Source organism: Cebus imitator, unplaced genomic scaffold (assembly GCF_001604975.1).
Source record: "Cebus imitator isolate Cc_AM_T3 unplaced genomic scaffold, Cebus_imitator-1.0 Scaffold102, whole genome shotgun sequence".
Taxonomy (NCBI): Eukaryota; Metazoa; Chordata; class Mammalia; order Primates; family Cebidae; genus Cebus; species Cebus imitator.
In genome coordinates this window covers 5,683,328-5,704,485 of record NW_016107417.1, presented here as the reverse complement: position 1 = coordinate 5,704,485, position 21,158 = coordinate 5,683,328, and the positions used below count along the sequence as shown (strand labels likewise).

At 40.8% G+C, this 21,158-nt stretch overlaps 1 protein-coding gene across 1 annotated transcript in view; it reads left to right on the top strand.

Moving 5' to 3' along the window:
- Window positions 1-21,158, top strand: part of PPM1L (protein phosphatase, Mg2+/Mn2+ dependent 1L) — a 316,242-nt gene that overhangs the window by 287,895 nt on the left and 7,189 nt on the right. Inside the window, exon 3 of the mRNA XM_017537308.2 lies at window positions 17,697-17,858. Within this exon, the coding sequence (XP_017392797.1) occupies window positions 17,697-17,858 (162 nt within the window). The remainder of the gene's footprint in view (window positions 1-17,696; window positions 17,859-21,158) is intronic.

Below are 21,158 nucleotides of genomic sequence, written 5' to 3'. Positions count from 1 at the left end.
GGTGTTATAATCTATACTTCCCTTAGGAGGCCAGATTTCTCCACTCAGCAGAGGGTAATGTGGCCATGCTGTTTGGCAGAAAAAAATGAGTCACTCTTCTTCAAAGATCATGAGTCAAATTGGTCCCAGTTATCCAGGATACACTTTAAGGGTGATTTTGCCTTGGGAAGTGTAGCACCCATCTGAAATTGAACACAGGTATGCCCACATCCCTGGTTATTCCTTGCAACTGCTAGCCCTGGGGCATCCCCCAGTTATAGCACCTTGCAGTTTCCTTGTGCCCTAGATGGGTGATCATCTTCTGGGCCCCCCTGTGCTGGGTTTAATCATGCTTACCAGTGTCATGGGCATACCTTCACTGTCTAAATGTTCTTATGGCCACCTTAAGGACATGGGGACTGCTGAGATTAGTGGCCCTGTACCGGCACATCCTTGAAGAACTAGGCCAGTGAGGCTTGGGTGATGGGTGCCAATATTGCCTAACAAGAGTTCAATTGACATAGGCCTGACCATAAAACTGCCCTAGGAGGATAAACTCCTTGAGAAGAGCCTCTAATAACAACAATCTTAAAGAAGGCAATGGCTGGCCGCATGGCGGAGGCCGGAACAATGCCCTTGGGACCTGAGCCTTCTCCCCCACCCCACTCTCCCTTATAGGAATATGCCCTAGGGTTGTGATACCTGTAATTAACTATTTGATCCTCATACCAGGTCTAACTATGGTATTCTAGATGGAGAAGTTCTGCCATATGGAGAGCCAATCCTAGGCAAGACAAATTGTACATTATCGGATTCTGGCACCACTCAGTTGGATTGAGAAATTGCAGGTGATAAGAAAACGAAATGTCCTATAGCCTCCAGTACCCTCTGATAGACTCTGGCCCTGTTAGGACATAACCTAGCACAGCAGACTAAGGGAACTGGCCCTGTGTATTTATCCTGTAGGAGGTCCCCATAGGCATATGCCTGAGGGCACCACAGGCAAGGGTCCCTGGACTGCCACCCCAAGAGGTCCCAGCCTCATATGTAGGAAATACCTTAGAGGAAAGAGCGGGGAAGAAGTTTGCCTTATGGATGTCTGGACCCAGGGGGTTGGGGCCGGAAAGGCTGAGCATGGCTCACATAGGCAGCTGCCACTGTAACCACCCAGGCCGAGCCGCGGCTGAGCCACCACTGATCCTAGATGGCCGACGGCTGCTTGGTCTTTACCTCCTTAACAAATTTAAAAGAAGGAAAAGGACAGATTAGCAAGCAAAAGAGGTCCAATATCACTCACCACTCTAATGTCAGAGGTCTCCTGGCTGGCTTGCCAAAAGATGTAACTGGGGGAGTGTCCCCAGCTCCCAGCTCTGAAGAGGTTCTTGGCCTCTCTTACTCCAAAGAATGGGGAAGGGGCCCTGGAGGCGCAGTGAGCTTAGCATTTGAATAAATATCATGGACCCAAAGAATTTTGAGGGAGAGCAATTTGTTAGAGAGAGAGAAAAAAAGAGAGAGAGACAGCTCCCACTCTGGTCTGGGAGGAGAGCCTGGAGCAGGATATACATTCAGGTAAGGAGCAGCTAAAGTTTTAACCCTTGAGTTATTCCCTCCCATTCATGTTCTCATCCAATGAGAGGGGTTCTTTCAAACTTCCTCTGGAGTGATTGATCTTTGACTCTGATACTGGATTGGCTACTTGGTCCACAGCCCTGAGTTACAGAGCCTCCTCCGCCCAGAACTTTCAATGAGATTTTTGGAACAAAGGATCCACCTGGCTTTCCCTGCCTCACCCACTCATGGGAAACCCAGACAAAGAACTTTACATTTGAAATCCCTCTGTTTCCCGGAAGGAGGTGTGGAGCTGGGAAACTCCTGCCTTTGAAACCATGCCCCTTGCAGACCAGGAAGAGAAGTCCCTCAGTATGGTGGTGTCAACTGAGTGTGGTGTCAGCAAATCCAGAGCCTTCCGAGCTTACCCATGTCAAGTCTAGGACCTGGTATTCCCCGTTCCTTCTGATACTGTTTCTTCTTTCTCTGGAACTACATTGGCCAAAACAGAAAACAGGGAGGCAGTAAAGTTTATCATTATTTCACTTGCATAGCCACCATCTTAAGTTACTGAAATGACAGGTTGGTCCAGTGAGGTAAATCAAACAACTAACATAAAGTCCAGTCAAGTCATTGTAGACCATGACAAAAGACCCCCTGTAGGAAAGGGGAAAAATGCCCAACACCAAGGAACAGGAAAGTAAAAAGCACTGAATTTGGTAAAAGTGAAGTAATTTCTATAAATGAGTCATATTATATGTAGAAAATTAGGAAAATTTCAGAATTTTTTTTAAAAAAATTAAGTCAATTTTAAAAGCTGATATTATCCTTTTTTCTTCTAATATCTTTTATATATATTTATACATACATTTCAAGTATTTAAATGAATGAAATATGGATATTTTATATATATCCCAATCCTTTTATATATTTTTTAATATATTTATTATATATATTTATTTTACATATATATATATTCCAATCCCAGTTCTTTTCAAGTAAAAATGCTAATGTAATTGTATATTTTTAAATTTGATAAACTTTTATTTTTTACTTAAAAAATGAGACTTTCTCATGACAATATATATTCTTCAGAAACACTATAATTAATGTCCTTATAATGGTTTCTTGTTTGGATATTTAATTTTGTCATACTATTCATTTTGGCTGTCTTCATTGTTTTGCCACTTTAAGTAATTCTCTGAGGTTCATCTTTGTACATAAAGCTCTGTTCAAATCTCTGATTATTTCCTTAGGATAAAATTCAAGAATTGGCATTATTAGGTCAAAGAGCATAAACAAGTATTTTTTTCTATTTTTTGTTTTGAAAGCGCATTACAAAGAAATCCTCTTTTAAAAGTTGTTCCTTTCATTTGGTTTTATTCTACAGATTGCTTGTTTATCTTCTTCTCTGTGCCAAAAACCATATTAAACTATGTGAATTCTCCACTCTGTTGCATCTTTAAGAGAGAGTTGGGGCCTCACTTCCTTCCTCCCAGCTATCCTGTCCACCACCAGCCCTCTCCTCCTCAGACTGAGACAAGTTCCCTCTCTGCTATTACCCCCACCCACACATCCAGGCTCTCATAGCACTGTCAGCAGTGCTATGAGAGCCTGGATGTGTGGGTGGGGGCATTTATCATGCTGAATTCTGAGTGTCTATTTGGTTTTATTTTGGCATTAGACAGTAAGAGCCTTGGGGGTAAGGACTGTATTTTATTCATCTTTATTTCCCCAGCAGACACCTAGTGCTTTGTACATAGTAGGCACTGAATGAGGAAACAAGGAACAGAACCATTTAGTCACTACACACACACACACACACACACACACACTCACACACACACTCCTATATTATCAAGTACAGGAGATAGAAGTGTGAGTGAGAAAGAGGGTCATCTTCATGAAATAATATGCTTGTATTTTCTCAGATATAAATGTATAGATGAGTTATCACTTTTTGATATGTGTCCAGATAGGCCAGATATAATTATCAGGATTTTATCAGGTCTTTGGGACTGCAGCCTTCCTGGAAATATAGCTTTAGAGTCAGTTTTATGATCTTCTGAGCCCATAACAAGCTAGAGAATTAATAATATTATTGGATCAAACTGGCCCAAAATCTGATTGGGGGTTATTTATCCTACATACACATGATAGCACAGTATTTTATCTCTTTGAGTGAGGTTATCAGTGACTATGTTCTGTTTGGATGGAAAATATCATCTGGAAATAATTTATGAGTAACTGCAGAACCTATCAATAGCATGCTTTACAAGGGCTTATTTCATTCATTTGCAGGTATATTCCATAATTTCCTGATTTTCTCAGGTTCTTTTGTGTAAATACCAAATTGACCTTATATTTTTGTCCCCCTTTTCCCCAGGGCGATCCAAGTGTCAGGATGGTGTTATTGTCCTGGCATCTGCTGGGGTGACCCAGGGTTTCTATGACCTGTGGTTGGAAGGCCCACTCTTTGGGGTGCTGAAGCTCCTGAGAGTTGCTGTTCCTCCCTCAGTGGAGCCCAGAAGTTCTCAGCAGTTTTCTCTGCTTCGCACTAAACTGTCCAGTTAGCTTCTCATTCAGCCATTGGCTCTCCATACTGGAGCAAAGGTTTATGATTTATCAGGCAATTCCCAGGAAAGCAAGTTCTAGGTCTTCTGTGCTTTGAGCTCCACTTAATTCTTAGAGATCCTCACATCAAAGACTCCCTCTTATTTTCCTCTGTCTCCCTTGCATCTTTCCCTACTCACACTCCTGCTGTCTGGCCAGCCTTACTCATCAGGGAGAGTAGGAAGAGAGGACTCATGGGCAGAAAAGCTCACTGTTTGCTCCATCTTCATAGGCCTGGGATGTGGTCCAAAACGTTGGCTGATAAACATGCAAAAAGATGTTTATCTTGAGAATATTGTTGCCTTGTGAATTTCCACAGTCTCCTTTAAACTCAAAAGCTAAGCATAACTATTTATTTTTTTTTGCATTTTGGCCATAGCTAATCGTCCCAAGGACAATGAGTATCTCAGGCAGAATGGAAGAGGGTCACATACATGCAAGGGGATAGGAACTTAATTAATATTTTTAAATATCATCCTAACAACACATGTATATGTAAATAGATTATAACTATATGGTCATTTTTATAAGGATAACCTAATAATATCAAAGGGCAGGTTTGTTTTTAATTAATACTGTAGGGAAGAGCGTTGATTCTACACCAAGAACAAAAATATTAAAGAAAACGTAATTTTTTTTTAAGTACCAGATGATTCAGGCTGTGCCTCTCATTTTCAGCCTTCTTCTCCCCTTTTCCTGTCTTTGCCTTTCTCCTCTCTGCCTTTTATTGAAAGGCAAATGCCCCTTGTAATAAAGCTCAATTTCAGAAGTTCCTGTTATACCCCACTCGCATAGCATTCATTAAAAAAGCAGAGACTATACTTATAATTTACTGGGAACCCTACAAGAGAAGTGAGACAACTCACTGAAGAATCTTCAAATAACATGAAGACATGAAAAAATATGGTCAAGGCTTCTCTGGCTTATGTAGGAAGAATCAAAGCAACCATGAAGTTAATTTTATTTACCATTACAACATACTGGGCTTAGAATTCAGGTCGTGATTATGTAATTATAAATTAATTTCAGTAGCATGGTATAATCTGAACGAAATGCCAGCAATAGTTGTGAGAAGTATGTTAATGAGTATCACAAAAGCTTGTCTGCTTGCTTGTACCTCAAAATAGTCATGCCCAGAGAGTATATATGAAGGCTCCTGCAGCAAGCAGACCTGCTGTGGTTTCCTAAGACTCTCCAATACATGTGATCAGTTTACTAGGAAGCAACCTTCTTTAATATGTTCATAATTAACGGAAAAGGAAGGACCAGAAGGGTGTCCATAGGCCGCACCCAAGTGTGAAATAAACATTATTATTGCAGCAATTGAAATGTGAAGTTGAAGAATGTTTCCATTTCAAGATAGTATTCGTGAGAATCAGATGACACATCTATACTTTAACTCTGGTGAAGTGTGAAAATTAAATGACTACTCCATCAGATTCTGAAAGCTTGAATTCTGACCCTACCTCCCTCACTAAAGAAATTGTTTTTCATATTTAGGGTGGCATACCTCATTTGTGGAAAAGATCCTTCTGGCACTCATATACTGTTTCTTAGTTTACTCTAGCCATCTTATTAATCACTGTGTTTGCAGGGGAAGAGCCCAAGTATAGGTAAATCTAAAATTAAACTATATAGCACTAGGATTTAAAATAATAGAATTTGTCATCAGGTTGACTGCCTCACACTCAATACTTGCTGTGTTTGCTTATGCAAAAATATCAGAGAGGGAAAAAAAATCCTGGTTTATAATGGATCTATTTCTCATAAAATGTTATTCCTGCCATTCTGCTCTTCAGCATGTGATGGGGGAAACTGAGGCAGCCTCTATTGTAAAAGAAGACCCAAGGAGGTTCATTTTAGGGGACTTTCCATCTCCACCCAGTGCAGGAGATTCACATGAGCCTCCCTGCATATATGGGTGTGTCCCATCACTGCTTCTGCTTGGAAGCCCACAAAGATGATTTGCCATTCTAGTATCTCAAGAAGCAGCCTTGGTGTGTTCTTAATGATATCCTTTGCCTCAGATGTTTTGTTGTCAGTGTTTCACTCTTCCCAGTCAGGTTTTAGGGCTGTTACCAGTCTCTCCATGAAATAGAAACCCCCTAATATGCTTCTGCTGAACTTCCTCATTGACTGACCTTGTCCTATGATGTCTTTCTTCCTGGGGTCAGTGGGTACGGGATACAACCTCCAAGCAGGGTTGCCCATATGGTTGTGTATTTTGGATTACTCCACAGCTCTGGGAGGCATCATTCACGCTGTGGTCATTGTTGACTTAAATATGTATTATGGCCATTTTATGGAGATAATGGTAAAGGGTCTTGATGAAGAGATACTTTTTTCTGGTTTGCACAAAAAAATTAAACACAAGGTAGCAGTAGCTTGCCTTGACGTTGGAAACAACACTCTAGGTGGGTTCTGCCCTAGAGTGGGTTCTGTCCCTTACTAGCTGTGTGAACTTGGGCTAGTCACATAATCTCAGTTTTATCATCTGTAAGATGGGAATAACAACAGTAGCTCATAGGCTGTAAAGAAATTATGTATGCCAAGGACTAAGTACGGAACCTGATACATGGTGAATACTCAGTATATGGCAGCTGTCACAGTTTGACCCATTCATGTCCTTCCATATAGATAGATCGTTAAATTACCAACCCTCTCTTAACATGAAACAACTTTCAAGCCCCTTACTACAGGACATTACAGTGGACCTAGGGATCTGTGATTTGAATCGTGATTAGTATTAATTTAATAGCCTCTTGCACAGAGTTAGACTAATGTGTCAGGTGACACAGGGCCTTAGCTCAGCCACACACACTAACATGACTCTAATGACAGCCTGCCTCTCAGCGAAGTCAGAGCAGGAGTCACAAGGATTCAGGCAATAGACAAGAGAGAAAAGAAAGATTAAAGCTTATTGTTTGTTTATGATGTTTTCTGGACAAGGTATCATCTCTGACAAGTCTGTCTATGCTATATCATTGATTATTAGAAGAATGACTCATAAAAAGCTCTAAGCAGGTCAGATTTTGGCAGACTTAAAGATTATGCAGACAGGAGTAGGAGTCAGTGAGTGTTATCTGAGAGCTGCCAGGTACTTTATCTGTGTTTCAGGACAGGGCGGATCACAGAGTTGGCTATGAAAGATGGGGACTGGAAACCTCTGCTGACAGTGATCTTATTCCCATGTGATACTTTCATTAATGACTCCCTTCACCTGCTCTTTTTCTAATATGTTGCACTCCAATATAATTCTGTCCATTGTCAGGCCTTGATGTCATCTAGGCCCTGAAATTGTGTTACTGAACCAACATTCATTGTCAAAGCTTTACAAGATAAACCAATTTTATTTCTCCTCGTCCTATAAATGTATTGATTCTCCTGTGCTTTGTATAATGAATGGCCCTTTGGCTGTTGTAACACCTTCACTGAAATCCTTGAAGTGTGTGCATGCCTAGCTCTGTCTCGCCCCCTTTCTCCTCTTCCCCTGTTACCCCTTGAATGGGATGCACCCCATCTCTACCCTCCCCAATCTCTTTCTCTCTTTCCTAAAGAACAAAAATGGAAATTTCCCTTTTAGAAAAGACTTATGTCACAGAAGGGAGCTGCTATTAGCATGAGCAGTCTGGCATTGTGTGAGTGAGTGTCCACGTGCATTATCAAGCAAGGCTTATAAAAGCCATGTTAATCCCACACAGCTTTTGCTATCCCATCCAGCTTCCCAACAACATAAAGTGATGTCACTCACTTAAGAAAATGTTGCAGTAAGGTGGATTTTCATAAAATAAGAATTCTGATGACCCCAATTTTTTTTTTTTTTGATAAAAAGTCTCACTCTGTCACCCAGGCTGGAGAGCAGTGGCATGATCTCACCTCACTACACCCTCCTCATCCTGGGTTCAAGCAATTCTCTGCCTCAGCCTCCCAAGTAGCTGGGACTACGGGTGCCCACCAACATGCTTGGCTAATTTTTTTTATATTTTTAGTAGAGACAGGGTTTCACTATGTTGGCCAGGCTGGTCTTGAACTCCTGACCTCGTGATCCACCTGCCTAGGACTCTCAAAGTGCTGGGAATTACAGGTGTGAGCCACCACGCCTGGCCTCAATGACCCCGATATTAAAATCATAACTGTGTGCTACAGAAAGGTTGGAGGGGGGCAAGGGAGTGAGGATCTTGATTGGCACCCAGGGCAGAATGTTTCCTCTGAGGAGAAGAATTGGGTGGCACTGCTTAGAGATGCAGGAAGGCAGTACAGGGAGAGCCTAAAAGAAGCTGAGGCTTTCATGTCACCCAGACACTGATGGATCATCACTGATACTTGAATCTGAATCTGAATATGAACTACCGAAAGAGCTGCTGTCATCATTGTCACTGCTATTCCTCGGAGTCCTTTTCCACCTCTACCATCTAACTCTCTATAGCAGGATTGTTAGTTCTATATTTTGTTTTATATCTTGTATACTTTGCTTGATGCAGTAAATATGCTCCTGAAACATTGTGAATAAGTAAAACTTCACCTTACTACAACATTTAAATAACATTAAATTCATCTGAATGCAGGAAAATATAAAGAAGAAAACAAAAAGGTCCAAAATCCTATTACCTAGATAGCCCTGTTAATATTTTTTTAAATAAGAGTATGTGTGTGGACATTGTTAGAGTGTTTATATTTGCACAGTATAAGGGGTAGATTGTACAAGTAGTACAATCAGTAGGTGTAAATTGAAAAGCACCCATTTCTTTCACTCCCACCCCAATCCTTAGCCTCTCCCCCAGCATTATGAGTCTGTACAGTGTACAAAGCACTCTTATAAGAATACAGCAATGGGCTGGGCACGGTGGCTCACACCTGAAATCCCAGCAGTTTGGGAGGCCGAGGCAAGCGGATCACCTGAGGTCAGGAGTTCAAGACCAACCTGACCAACCTGGTGAAACCCCGTTTCTACTAAAAATACAAAAATTAGCTGGGCATGGTAGCACACGATTGTAATCCCAGCTACTTGGGAGACTGAGGCAGGAGAATTTCCTGAACCCAGGAGGTGAGTGTTGCAGTAAGCCGAGATCACGCCATTGCACTCCAGCCTGGGCAACAAGAGCAAAACTCTTTCTCAAAACAAAACAAATGAAAGAATACAGCAATGAATAAGGCATCTCCCTGGCCCTAAAAGGGACTTCCAGTCTAATGGGTCAAAGAATCTTAAATAAGGCATATAAATAGTATGGTATGTGATGTACAGTAAGTTGGCAGCTGGACCGCTATGAGATGTGATGCAAACATTACCCTCAGCTGCAGAACACAGGTGTCTGTTGTCATCCCTGCCTTCCTCCACCTCACCTAACTAGCCACATGACCTTAAACAAATACCTGAGCTGTCGTCACCCAATTTATGCATTTATAAGGTAGATTTGATCATTCTTCCCTGTCTGATAAGTTTTGAGAATTGAGTGCCAGAATGGGTAAGAAAACACTTCACGACTCATAAAACAGACCAGAAGTGTAAGGTTTCATTGTCATCTTTATTGTTATACAAATGTGTACTATGAAGATGCGTAGTAATCTTGGGCTTTAATAGAAAGCCTAAGAGCACAGGATCACCACAGCTGACCCAGATTTGATCAACAGCTGCCTTTTGCTTGGCTTGTGCTGTTTTTTAAAATAAAAGATGCCAACATTTAAAAATCGGGAGAGTTCATACAAAAACGACTTCCCTTGAAAATTCCGAGGAAACATTCACAGTGGACCTGCATTGCTACATGGCAGCCGTTTTTGTCACTGAGGAACTGCTTTCCCCTGAGCACATGTTTTCCGTTTGTCACAAGCCCCACCTTCACTCCCTTTTGTGGCCCCAACACCGAAACCTGATGTCAGTTTCACTCGTCATCATGCTTGCCCTTCCTTAGAGCTGAAAAATGTTTTAGAACTCAGTTCCTGTCAAAAGTAGCAGGGTTAAAGAAGGCCAAAATTTTTCTTATACCTGACCTGAAAGCATTGGAGTTTGCAGTTTTAATTTAAGATCTGCTTAATATTCAAGCTCAAAGGGGCCTAGAGGTTAATTAATCCAACCCTCTTGTTTTTGAGTTCCAGAGTGGTTAAGTATATAATATAAATAAAATGCTTAGCATTATAATAAAATGTTTAAATAGTAGGGTCCATCATTTTTATTATTACCAAAGTAACAATTCTGGATTCCCAGGTTTTTTAGTCATTTAGTCGTTCAGCGCATATGCATTGAGCAATGTAATCAGGGCTAAGACACTTGAAGTTTCATGGATAAGAAACTATTTTTATAATAGTGCTTTGTACACTGCACAGACTCATAATGCTGGGGGAGGGGCTGAGGATTGGGGTGGGCATGAAGGATAAGACATTTGAGGTTTCTGAGTCCCATTTTCCTCATCTGCTTAGAAGGAGAATACCTGCCCTCCCCACCCTGAATGTTTGGAATCAATTGCACGTATGTTTGTAAGCCACTTAGTAGAGTTTATAGTACTGAACAAATTGTTGTTACAACTTTGTTATGAATTTAACTGAGAAAGTAATTATAACTAGGAGTTTAAAAGATATCTGAGATACCCCAAGCTACTTAACCCTCATTAGGATTTACAGTTTTCTCAAGCCCTACTTGTCAAATGAATTGTCTAATATCCAACCAAAATATTTGGTTAAGTTTAGAATAAATTTTTTGTGTACTTTTACTTTGTCTGCCTTCCAGAAATTAAATCAGAGGGGAGTATGTTGTTTAGAGGAATAGACTGATACATAATTTGCATTTATGCGTCTTCGCCAAGGAAAACAAGAATTATTAGGCCAACACAAAAACGTGCCCATTTTGCTGAAGTACATATTGAGTTCAGAAGCAGACAGATTGTCCTCATAATGACCATCGTGATGCACCTTTATTGCTTCACAAGGTGCCATGGCTTTGGAAGGTGTGGTGAGGATGGAAGCCCTACCCGTGTGTTACTTGCACTGGACCAGAATCCTGGATGGAGGAAAGAACTTGGGACTACCTGGGCCAGAAGTTCTTTCCGCCTACCAGGAGTGTGCATGAGCATGTGCTTAGTACAGGAGGGTCATCGTGTTTTCATCAATCTGTCAAGTGTATTTTGCTACATCTACTAGCTCCTTATATGGCAATAGCTGGACAATGGTGTTGTCCATTGTGGTACTGAACTGGGCTGACCTGTCAGAGCAAGACATTAGGAGCTTAGCATTATGTCAGGTCAGGACATTATGTGTGAATGTTTATTCATTCATCTATTAATTTGTCTATTTAGCAAATATTGGGTGCTTTTGATATTCTAGACATTAGCATTATAGTGGGAAAATCCAAAACTTCTGATATGCTTTGTATCTGTGTCCCTGCCCAAATCTCATGTCAAATTGTAATCCCCATTGTTGGAGGTGGGGCATGGTGGGAGGTGATTGGATCATGGGGGCAGTTTCTCATGAATGAAAAAAAAAGAAAATGATTTTTTCGTTTTCTCTTGGGCACAATATTATCACCATTCCTCTTGGTGCTGTTCTTCTTATAGTGAGTTCCTGTGAGATCTGGTTGTTTAAAAGTGTATTGCACCTCCCCCATCCCCTTCCTCCTGCTCCAGCTGTGTGAAGTGCCTCATGCCCCCTTTGCCTTCTGCCATGATTAGAAGCTTCCTGAGGCCTCCCCAGAAGCAGAAGCCACTATACTTCCAGTATAGCCTCCAGAAACATGAGCCAATTAAACCCCTTTTCTTTATAAATTACCCAGAATCAGGTATTTTTTATAGCAGTGTGAGAATGGACTAATATTCCTTGTGAAGTTTATATTCCAAAGGGGAAGACCAACACTAAGTAAATAAATAGTCTAAGTAAATAAGCAACATATCTACATAATTGTGTGTTGTGAGGGTAATAAACAACATAAAGAGGAAATGCAATCTGTGTCAGAAAAGACCTCTCTGAAGATGCCACACTTGAGCTACATCTTCATATGGGTCATTCAGCCATTGTTAAGGACAGGAGAACATACAAGGCAGAGAGAACAAAAGCCCAGAGATGACAAAAGGTTAGCATGTATGGGCAACAGGGGGGAGATCCTGAGCAAGGAAGGGAGTGGTGTGACATGATATTAGACAAATTAGCCAGGGGCTAGGTCTTGTAGGACTTGCCACCATTGTTTCTCATCTGGACCACGGAATAACGAGGAGCTAAAATGACAGTGGTTTGGACTGGAGTCAATGCAATGAGAACAAGAGAACTGGAAGTGTTTAAGATATATTTTAGAGGTAAGAGTAGCAGAACTTAGTGATGGATTGAATGTGAGGAAAGAGGAAAAGAGAAAAATTGAAGATGATTCTTAGGTTCTGGCTTGAGCAATGGAGTGGATTATTGTGCCATTTTCTGAGGCTTAAGAACACATGGACACAGGGAGGGGAGCACTACACACTGGGGTCAGTTGGGGGGAAATAGGGGAGGGACGGTGGGGGGTGGGGAGTTGGGAAGAGATAGCAAGGGGAGAGATGCCAGATGTAGGTGATGGGGAGGAAGGCAGCAAATCATACTGCCATATATGTACCTATGCAACAATCTTGCATGTTCTTCACATGTACCCCAAAACCTAAAATGCAATAAAATAAATAAATGGGAAAAAAATGCAAAAAAAAAAAAAAGTCAAATAACTTGCCAAACCCCATTTAGCTAGGACATTAAAGTCTAGTCCATGTGAATTCACTTTGTTTTGTTTTTTTTGTTTTTTTGTTTTTTTAACTTTTTGGGATTTTTTTTAACCTGTGAGATAAGGTTATTAGGTTAAATTTCCAAGGTCTCTTTCAGATTTGGAATTAAGTTATTATCTAGATTAAATTGTTAATATAGAAATATCTCCTCCAGCCTGGATAACAAGAGTGAAACTCCATCTCAAAAAAAAAAAAAAAAAAAAAGAAATATCCTGAGGTTCAGAATTAAGTAACATTGTCAGGCCCTGGTATTTTTGATAAATATAGTGCTATGATGGAATAAATATTTTATCTCAGAATTAATAGCCAGAATCTGCAAGTGTTTTGTCTCAAGCATTAAAAAGAAGATGATTTTTTTCATTTTATCTTTGGTATGATGTTTTTTTTCTGGAGTTTCCTAGCAACAAGCAGTTTGTTCTGTCAAGTAAGATTAGATTGTAAGCTGTCTGTTATAATCCTGAGCTAAAACTGCAAAGCCCAAACAATACGTTGGTTATGGTGTCCTGGTTTGTTTCAGATCATTCTTGAGCCTCCCCCGCAGTGCTCAGCATTGCTTAGCACATATTATGTCTCCACAATCACACAGACCTCACTCAGGATAGGGGCAGGTTTCCTCTGTAGAAAGGGGAATGGAGACATTTCAGTAATTCAGAATACTACCTATAACTCTTAACCCTGCCATCTGGGGCTCACCCATTTTGGCCAGGTCTAAGATTCTGTTGCTAACATAGGCAGTATATTCCTGAAAACTTCACCATTAGCTACATCTTAATTTACCCACAGAAACAGTAGGATTTGTTTTTGAAAAGGTCCGATCATAAATCTTAAGTATGTTCAATAGCATGTGAGTACAGTTGGCCCTTCATGTCCATGGGGTCTACATTGTGGATTCAACCAACCACAGATCAAAAATATTTTTAAAGCAATAAAAATAATATAAATTAAAAAACAATATAACAACTATTTACATAGCATTTACATTGTGTGAGGTATTAAAAGTAATCTATGATGATTTAAAGTATACAAGAAGATGTATATAGATTATATGCAAATACTAAGCCATTTTATATAAGGGACTTGGCCATCCATGGATTTTGGTATTAGAAGCAGATGCTAAAACCAATCCCCAGCAGATACCAAAGGACAACTGTGTAGCTAAACAGCCACACTCTAAATCCCTCATCAAATCCAGATATTACAAGGAACAACAACAAAAAATTCAACTCAAAAAGTCTTGAATAAGAAAGCCATTTATTGCCTCATAGAACAAGGACAGGGCAGTTCTAGGCTGGCTTAGCAGTTCCCTGATATTCTCTGGGACTCAGGCTCGTTCCTGTTTACCTCTGTGCTCTACCATCCTGCACTCACTGCACTCATGACCCTAAGGGATATCCCTTCATAGCTGGAAGATGGCTGCCACACTTCTGGGAAACACATAGGCTAACACTAGGCCAAATAAACAGTCATTGCCTGCTCTGTGCTTCTTTTAGTGGAAAAGAAAGCCTTTCTCAGAAGCCCCCAGCAGACATTTTCTTGAGTCCTTGTCCATGGAATGCCCAGTTTCTCCCATCTAGATATAAGGGTATTATACTAAACTTCTTCCCTTATCTTTTATTCTTCTCAATTTCTATAACTGGTCTATTCTGGCTTTTAAAAACTTGTCACAGGAGCTGGGCAAAGTGGCCCACGACCGTAGTCCCAGCCCTGTAGAAGGCCAGCAGGAGGATCACTTGAGGCAAGGAGTTCAAAACCAGTCTGGGCAATATACTGAGAATCTATCTCTACAAAATAAAAAATAAGAACCCATCACCTATCCTTTATCCCTATATTTACTACATTAATTCAGACCCTCGTTAGCTGTTCTCACTGCTCCCAATTTATCTGTCTTCTACCTTGCCCCTGGAATCATCTTTTAAAACATGAATCTCATTGTGTCACTATCCTGCTTAAAACCCTTCAATGATTCTTAATCAAATATGGAACTAAATTTTAATTTTTTTTTCTGGCTACAGGAGTGACTCCTTGTCCCTTTTTGAAAAAGAAATCTTGCATGGCAGCTCACTTGTTAGCTGTTAACAGGTGGATGTAGAGCTGTCCTAGTTGAAATGCAGCTAGGGAAGGAGCCTTTAACTCAGCCGGGTGGATTCCTTCCCTTCCCTCTCATGGAGGCCCTGAAGCCTTTCCTTGGATACCCTGGAGTATAGGCAAATGGAAACACCTACTAGGCAGTTGGTGTAGACCTCAGGAGTGTCAGCCAGGCTAGCTGCATAGACTTAGATTGTGTGGAAGCAAAGGTCAGTGACATGCTCGCCCAGAAAGCACAGTGTGAGAAGGGAAGAGGGTCCTATAGAGAGAGGACTCCAAGAGAGATGCTGAAGTAATGCCTACAAGCCATGTAATATCCCATGAAGCAACCTTTCTATTTTACCTTTCAAACTCTAAGAACGTGCCTTATAGCAGAATTTACGCCATGACTGTGTGGGACAATTTAACTCAATCAGATACTTGAAGACAACGTAAGGATACGTTGAAGACCAAAATTTCCGTTTCCAATATTGAAAAAACAATATCAAAAACTGAGAACAACAATTTCTAATTGTTTGGATTGTGCTTTTGCTTACATTTTCATTCTTATTGCTTTTAAAAATTGCTTTGATAATCCATAAGATTAGCCTTTTTCCCCAAAGTCTTTTGTATTAGAAATCCTGCGTTAACCAACATTTCATGTGTTTCCATACCTGATCAAGGCATTTTTAGTTAAATAAGCTTAAGAATGGAATTTTTAAGCAGAATTATAATAACTGATTCTGATAATTATTTTAATCTCTCTGCTCTTAATATCAACCTATATTTATTCTTTATGTCTATTTAAGAATTCAGTGTTTATTTTCTGTTGCTTGGAGCGTAAATTAGTTCAACCATTGTGGAAGACAGTGTAATGAGTCCTCAAGGATCTAGAACCAGAAATACTATTTGACCCAGCATTCCTATTACTGGGTATATACCCAAAGGATTATAAATCATTCTACTATAAAGACACATACACATTTATGTTTATTGCAGCACTATTGCAAGTAAAGACTTGGAACTAACCCAAATGCCTATCAGTGATAGACTGGATAAAGAAAATGTGGCACATCTACACCATAAAAAAGAATGAGAGAGTTGTCCTTTGCAGGAACATGGATGAACCCGGAAGCCATCATTCTCAGCAAACTAACACAGGAACAGAAAACCAAACACCACATGTTCTCACTCATAAGTGGGAGCTGAACAATGGGAACATATGGGCACAGGGTGGGGAACATCACACACTGGGGCATGTTGGAAGTGTAGAGCAAGGGGAGGGAGCATTAAGACAAATACCTAATGCATGCGGGGCTTAAAACCTAGATGACAGGTTGATGGGTGCAGCAAACCACCATGGCACGTGTATTCCTGTGTAACAAACCTGCACATTCTGCACATGGCTCCCTGAACTTAAAGTAAAATTTAAAAAAAATAATAATAATTTAGTGTTTGTTTTCAAGCTAGCACCACGGCATGTACTTGTAGTCCCAGCTACTCCAGAGGCTGAGGTGGGGTAATTGCTTAGGCCAAGGAATTTGAGGTTTCAGTAAGCTATGATGACACCATTGCTCTCTAGCCTAGATCACAGAGCAAGACCCAGTCTCTTAAAAAAAGAAAAAAAATTAGTATTTTTTGTTGTTCCATGAAAACTTAAGCACCATTTAGATAGTTTACATTTTTGTTATGGAATATGACCTTAACGAGGAATGAAATGTTAATGAAGACTAATTAATGCATAATTTTAACAAGGGAGATACGTTTGAGGCAAGAGCTGAACAGGTTGTGCATTTCAGCAGGTGTTTGCATATTGAGTGGCACTGTCAAAAAAGAAGAGGTGAACAGAAAGGAGCTGGACAGAGAAGGCTGCAACTAGACCAGACTGTTCAACTCTGTGTGCTTTTATCCATTCCCATTTTAAAAAGGATTTGAGGAAAGTTTGTCCGTCTTGTCTTGTGTGTGCTTTAGGCAAGCAGGTCTTCAGTCTTGCTTGCTTCTGACTCGGACCACCCTCTCCCTAGGCCTCAGTTCTCTCATCACCAGAGCTTTTTCTGCTTCTGTCTTTATGTTCTGCCTCCATCGCACCCTGGAGCTGACCTGTTTCTGGCCACCAGTCTTTGTTGTCAGACTCTGAATATACAAGCTCAACCTGTCCTGACATCAGCAGCTTCTCACGTTCCACAGGATTCAGCTATTGGCATTTCTTTTTTTTTTTTTTTTTTTTTTTTTTTTTTTTTTTTTTTTTTTTTTTTTTTTTTTTTAATTTTTTTTTTTTTTTTTGAGACGGAGTTTCACTCATGTTACCCAGGCTGGAGTGCAATTGGCATTTCTAAGCCCTCCTAGAAATGAGAAGCCCAGCACACCCCCCATTATTCCCATTTCCAACTGGGACTTCACAGAAACTCAGCACCAAGCAGAAGCCTAAAATGTGTATCAACTGACTGAAACGTCAAACTGATTTTGTTTCTCTCCTAATCCTTTTAAATGTGATATGTGTTTAAATTAAGAGTAGCAGAGACAAAATGATTTAGGGAAATTATAATGTTATCCTAGCCTATTTTAGTGACACTCTAACATGGTTAAGAAAATTGACTGTCAGATTTGATCATTGTTGTCGAAGTGAACAGCTATCATTCCCAGAGTGACTGGAGTCAGATTCTCACCCAGCAGAAGCAATTTTAATGACTGAAGAATCAGTTACCACAAGAGGCAGTGGAATCTGAATGCATTGCTGACCTCCCACGTTGTCTATCTTCTATTTTTTAGGCACAACATGTTTGATTGCTCTGCTGTCAGATAAAGACCTCACAGTGGCCAACGTGGGTGACTCACGCGGGGTCCTGTGTGACAAAGATGGGAATGCTATTCCTTTGTCTCATGATCACAAGCCTTACCAACTGAAGGAACGAAAAAGGATAAAGAGAGCAGGTGAGCTTGTGAACATCTCCAAGAAATGTCTACTGTCTTGCTGGTGAACAAGGCAGCTTGCTTGGAAGGTTCCTGGATAAAATGTTCAGTTACCCTGTTTTAGATCTATACAGAGGCTGCTACTGAGGTAACTGAGATTGACTTTGTAATATTGCCTATCAAATAAATGGCCACTAAATCTGCCCTTCTTCATAGCCAAAGATTCCAAAAGAACTCAAAAGCCCATTTCCAGTTTAAAGGCTAATAAGATCTTTGGGCCCCTGGGCCTCACCTTTCTCTAGCCTGTTGCTATACACTGCTTCCCTCAGAGCCATGCCAAACTACTAACCATTCCTCAAAAGACCTCTGTGCCTTTGCAAGTGCTATTCTAAGTGACAATTACTTGTCCCATAAGATTCAGTTTAAGGTATTCTTTTGGAAGCTTTTTGTGTCACACTGTGACAAAGGCCTTCCCAGTCTGGAGTGAATACTCCTCTGTCTTTCCCCAGCATCCTATGTGGACATCTTGGGTCACTTCTTACAATACATGAACATACCTGGCTCTCCTATCTGTCCTGCCTTCCTGTCATCTCTTTAAAGGCAGGAACTTGGTTTTGTTCATCTCTATACCTTGAGCATCTGGCTTAGTGCCTAGTGTAAGTAAATATTTCAGAGCAAGGTTATGGGTAGAGGGATCCCTTATTCATTCATTCATCTGTTTATTCAATATTCTAGGAGCTGGGGATAAAACAAAGCCCATTCCCAATGGGCTTGCTGTTTCATGAAACTTACATTCTGAAATTGGCATGCGGGTGGGGAATAGAGGAAATAGACATTAACAAAAAAAAAAATGAGTAAAAATAAGTAAGTCTTATAGTGTATTAGAAGGTGATAACTGCTATGGAAAGACGAAGCAGGAAAGGGGAGGGAGTGTCGGGGAGTTGCAGGATGTTTTGTTCATTTTTTGTTTTGTTTTTTGAGGCTGAGTCTCACTCTGTCACCAGGCTGGAATGCAGTGGGGTGACCTTGGCTCACTGCAACCTCCATCTCCTGGGTTCAAGCTATTCTTCTGCTTCAGCCTCCAGAGTAGCTGAGATTACAGGCATGTGCTACCACACGCAGCTAAGTTTTGTATTTTTAGTAAAGACGGGGTTTCACCATGTTGGCCAGGATGGTCTTGATCTGCTGACCTTGTGATTCTCCCAGCTCAGCCTCCCAGAGTGCTGGGATTACAGGTGTGAGTCACTGCGCCCATTCAGGGAGTTGCAGTTTTAAGTAGTGTGGCCTGTGTAGACCTTGGTAGAGTGACGTTTGGACAAAGACTCGAAGGATGTCAGTTGATTATTACATTTTCATAATTCGATTTCAGAGGATACCTTTACACCTATGGAAGGCAAGAATTCTTTCACTCCTCAGACTGACAGCTGGAGGATGTATGCTCTTTGTGATGTGCCAGGCAGCTGGCCAGCAGTCAGAGGGGAGCAAGTTGGATGCTCGTGTACACTAACCTCGCACTAGGATGGGCCCCTGCTGTCTGGGTTACTCTGCACATTGACTGTCTATCTCTATAGTCAGTTTCTGCCCAATGAATGAATTGAATGAACCTGATCGACATTTGAATTTTTAGAGTAGGGAACCATACTGTTAAGTCAAAATGTGTTGAATTTTATTACAACCTCCTGCTTCCGTGACTGCTTGAGTTGCAAAATAATTTTTAAGGAAAGCATTGGTCAGGTTTTCTGTTGGTGGGATGGAACAAAGGATATTTTAGGAGCATCTATCAAGCTTTGATGACCTCCAGGCAGTAGGAGCAAAGTTCTCTTGCTTCCTACCTATAAAGACACCATCTCTCTGTAAGAGTCCACTGTGAATTAAGAAATAGTTAGCCTACTCTTGCATCAGCACAGGCAAGGATGTTACACAACACACATGAAAATGTCATCTTACCATTCAGTGCTGTCTTCCGAATTGTCATGACCATTTTATCCTTCCTCTTCTTCCCTGCCATACCCACTACCCACACCTGTACCCTACATTGATTCTTTATAGAAGCAAATTTGGACACCATCTCTAAGGAGGTTAATCTAACCTCTATTCTTTTACATAATTTGATCAAGGGTGTATTTTATAGCAAGGCTTAAGAAACAGTGATTGGTTTTACCATCTTATTTTTTTTGAGACCTCACTCTGTCACCAGGCTGGAGTGTAGTGGCATAATCTCAGCTCACTGCAACCTCTGCCTCCCAAGTCCCAGTTCAAGCAATTCTCTTGCCTTAGCCTCCCAAGTACCTGGGATTAAAGGCACATGCCACCACACCCAGCTAATTTTTATATTTTTAATAGATATTGGGTTTCACCCTGTTGGCTAAGATGGTCTCGATCTCTTGACCTCATGATCCACCCCCTCTACTTCCCAAAGTGCTGAGATTACGGGCATGAGCCACTGTGCCCAGCTGGTTTTACCATCCTTATGTGTGTTTTCTCTGGCCTCAGCCTCTTTTCAGGACATCTTTCCCCCTCCTGCTTAGCATGACAGTAAGGTCCAGCCAGTCTGGGCCAAATACATGTTGGTCTTTCTGTGGCCACTCCTCATACTGTTTCTAACAACATTACCTGTCATTTATTGTGTGCTCACCCTGTGCTAGGAGCAAAGCCCAGCACTTTACACAATTTCTCTGTGCCTAAAAGGCTGATATTCTCATTTTGTGGCCAACAAACTGGAACTTCAAAGAGACTTATGTGCCCAAGCACACACAGCTAGGGAATAGTGAGACCAGGATTGAAACCCAAAACTGGGTTTTATGCTCTTGCCTACCAGACCATACTTCCTGGAATGTTCTCCTACAGATCCTGCTCATAGATGTTTTACCCATTGCTCAAAGTCCACCTTTAATGTTCACTCCTCCCTCATCATCAGGACTAGAAATCACCCCTCCCTTCTCCATCTGCCTATAGCATTTAGCAGACACTGGTCTCCTCCTGAAAGGATACCACTTCGTGCTTATAGTATTTAATATTTGTGACTTAATTCTCCTGCCAGGCTGGCTACTTTTTTAAGGGAAGGTCTGGATCTTGTATAACTTCATATCCTGCACATTGTCTTGTATGGAGTAGATATTCAGTAAATATCTGATGAATATGTGAATGAAGACAAAAATAATAGATACAATTATTAAGTGCATAATATGTTCAGGGACAATGCCAGATGACTTCTGTGGAATAAGACCTTTATTTCTCATCAACCCAATGAAATAGATACTGTCTCTATTTTGTAGCCAGGGAGACTGAGGATCAGAGAAAGAGTTCCTCATCCAAAGTAGA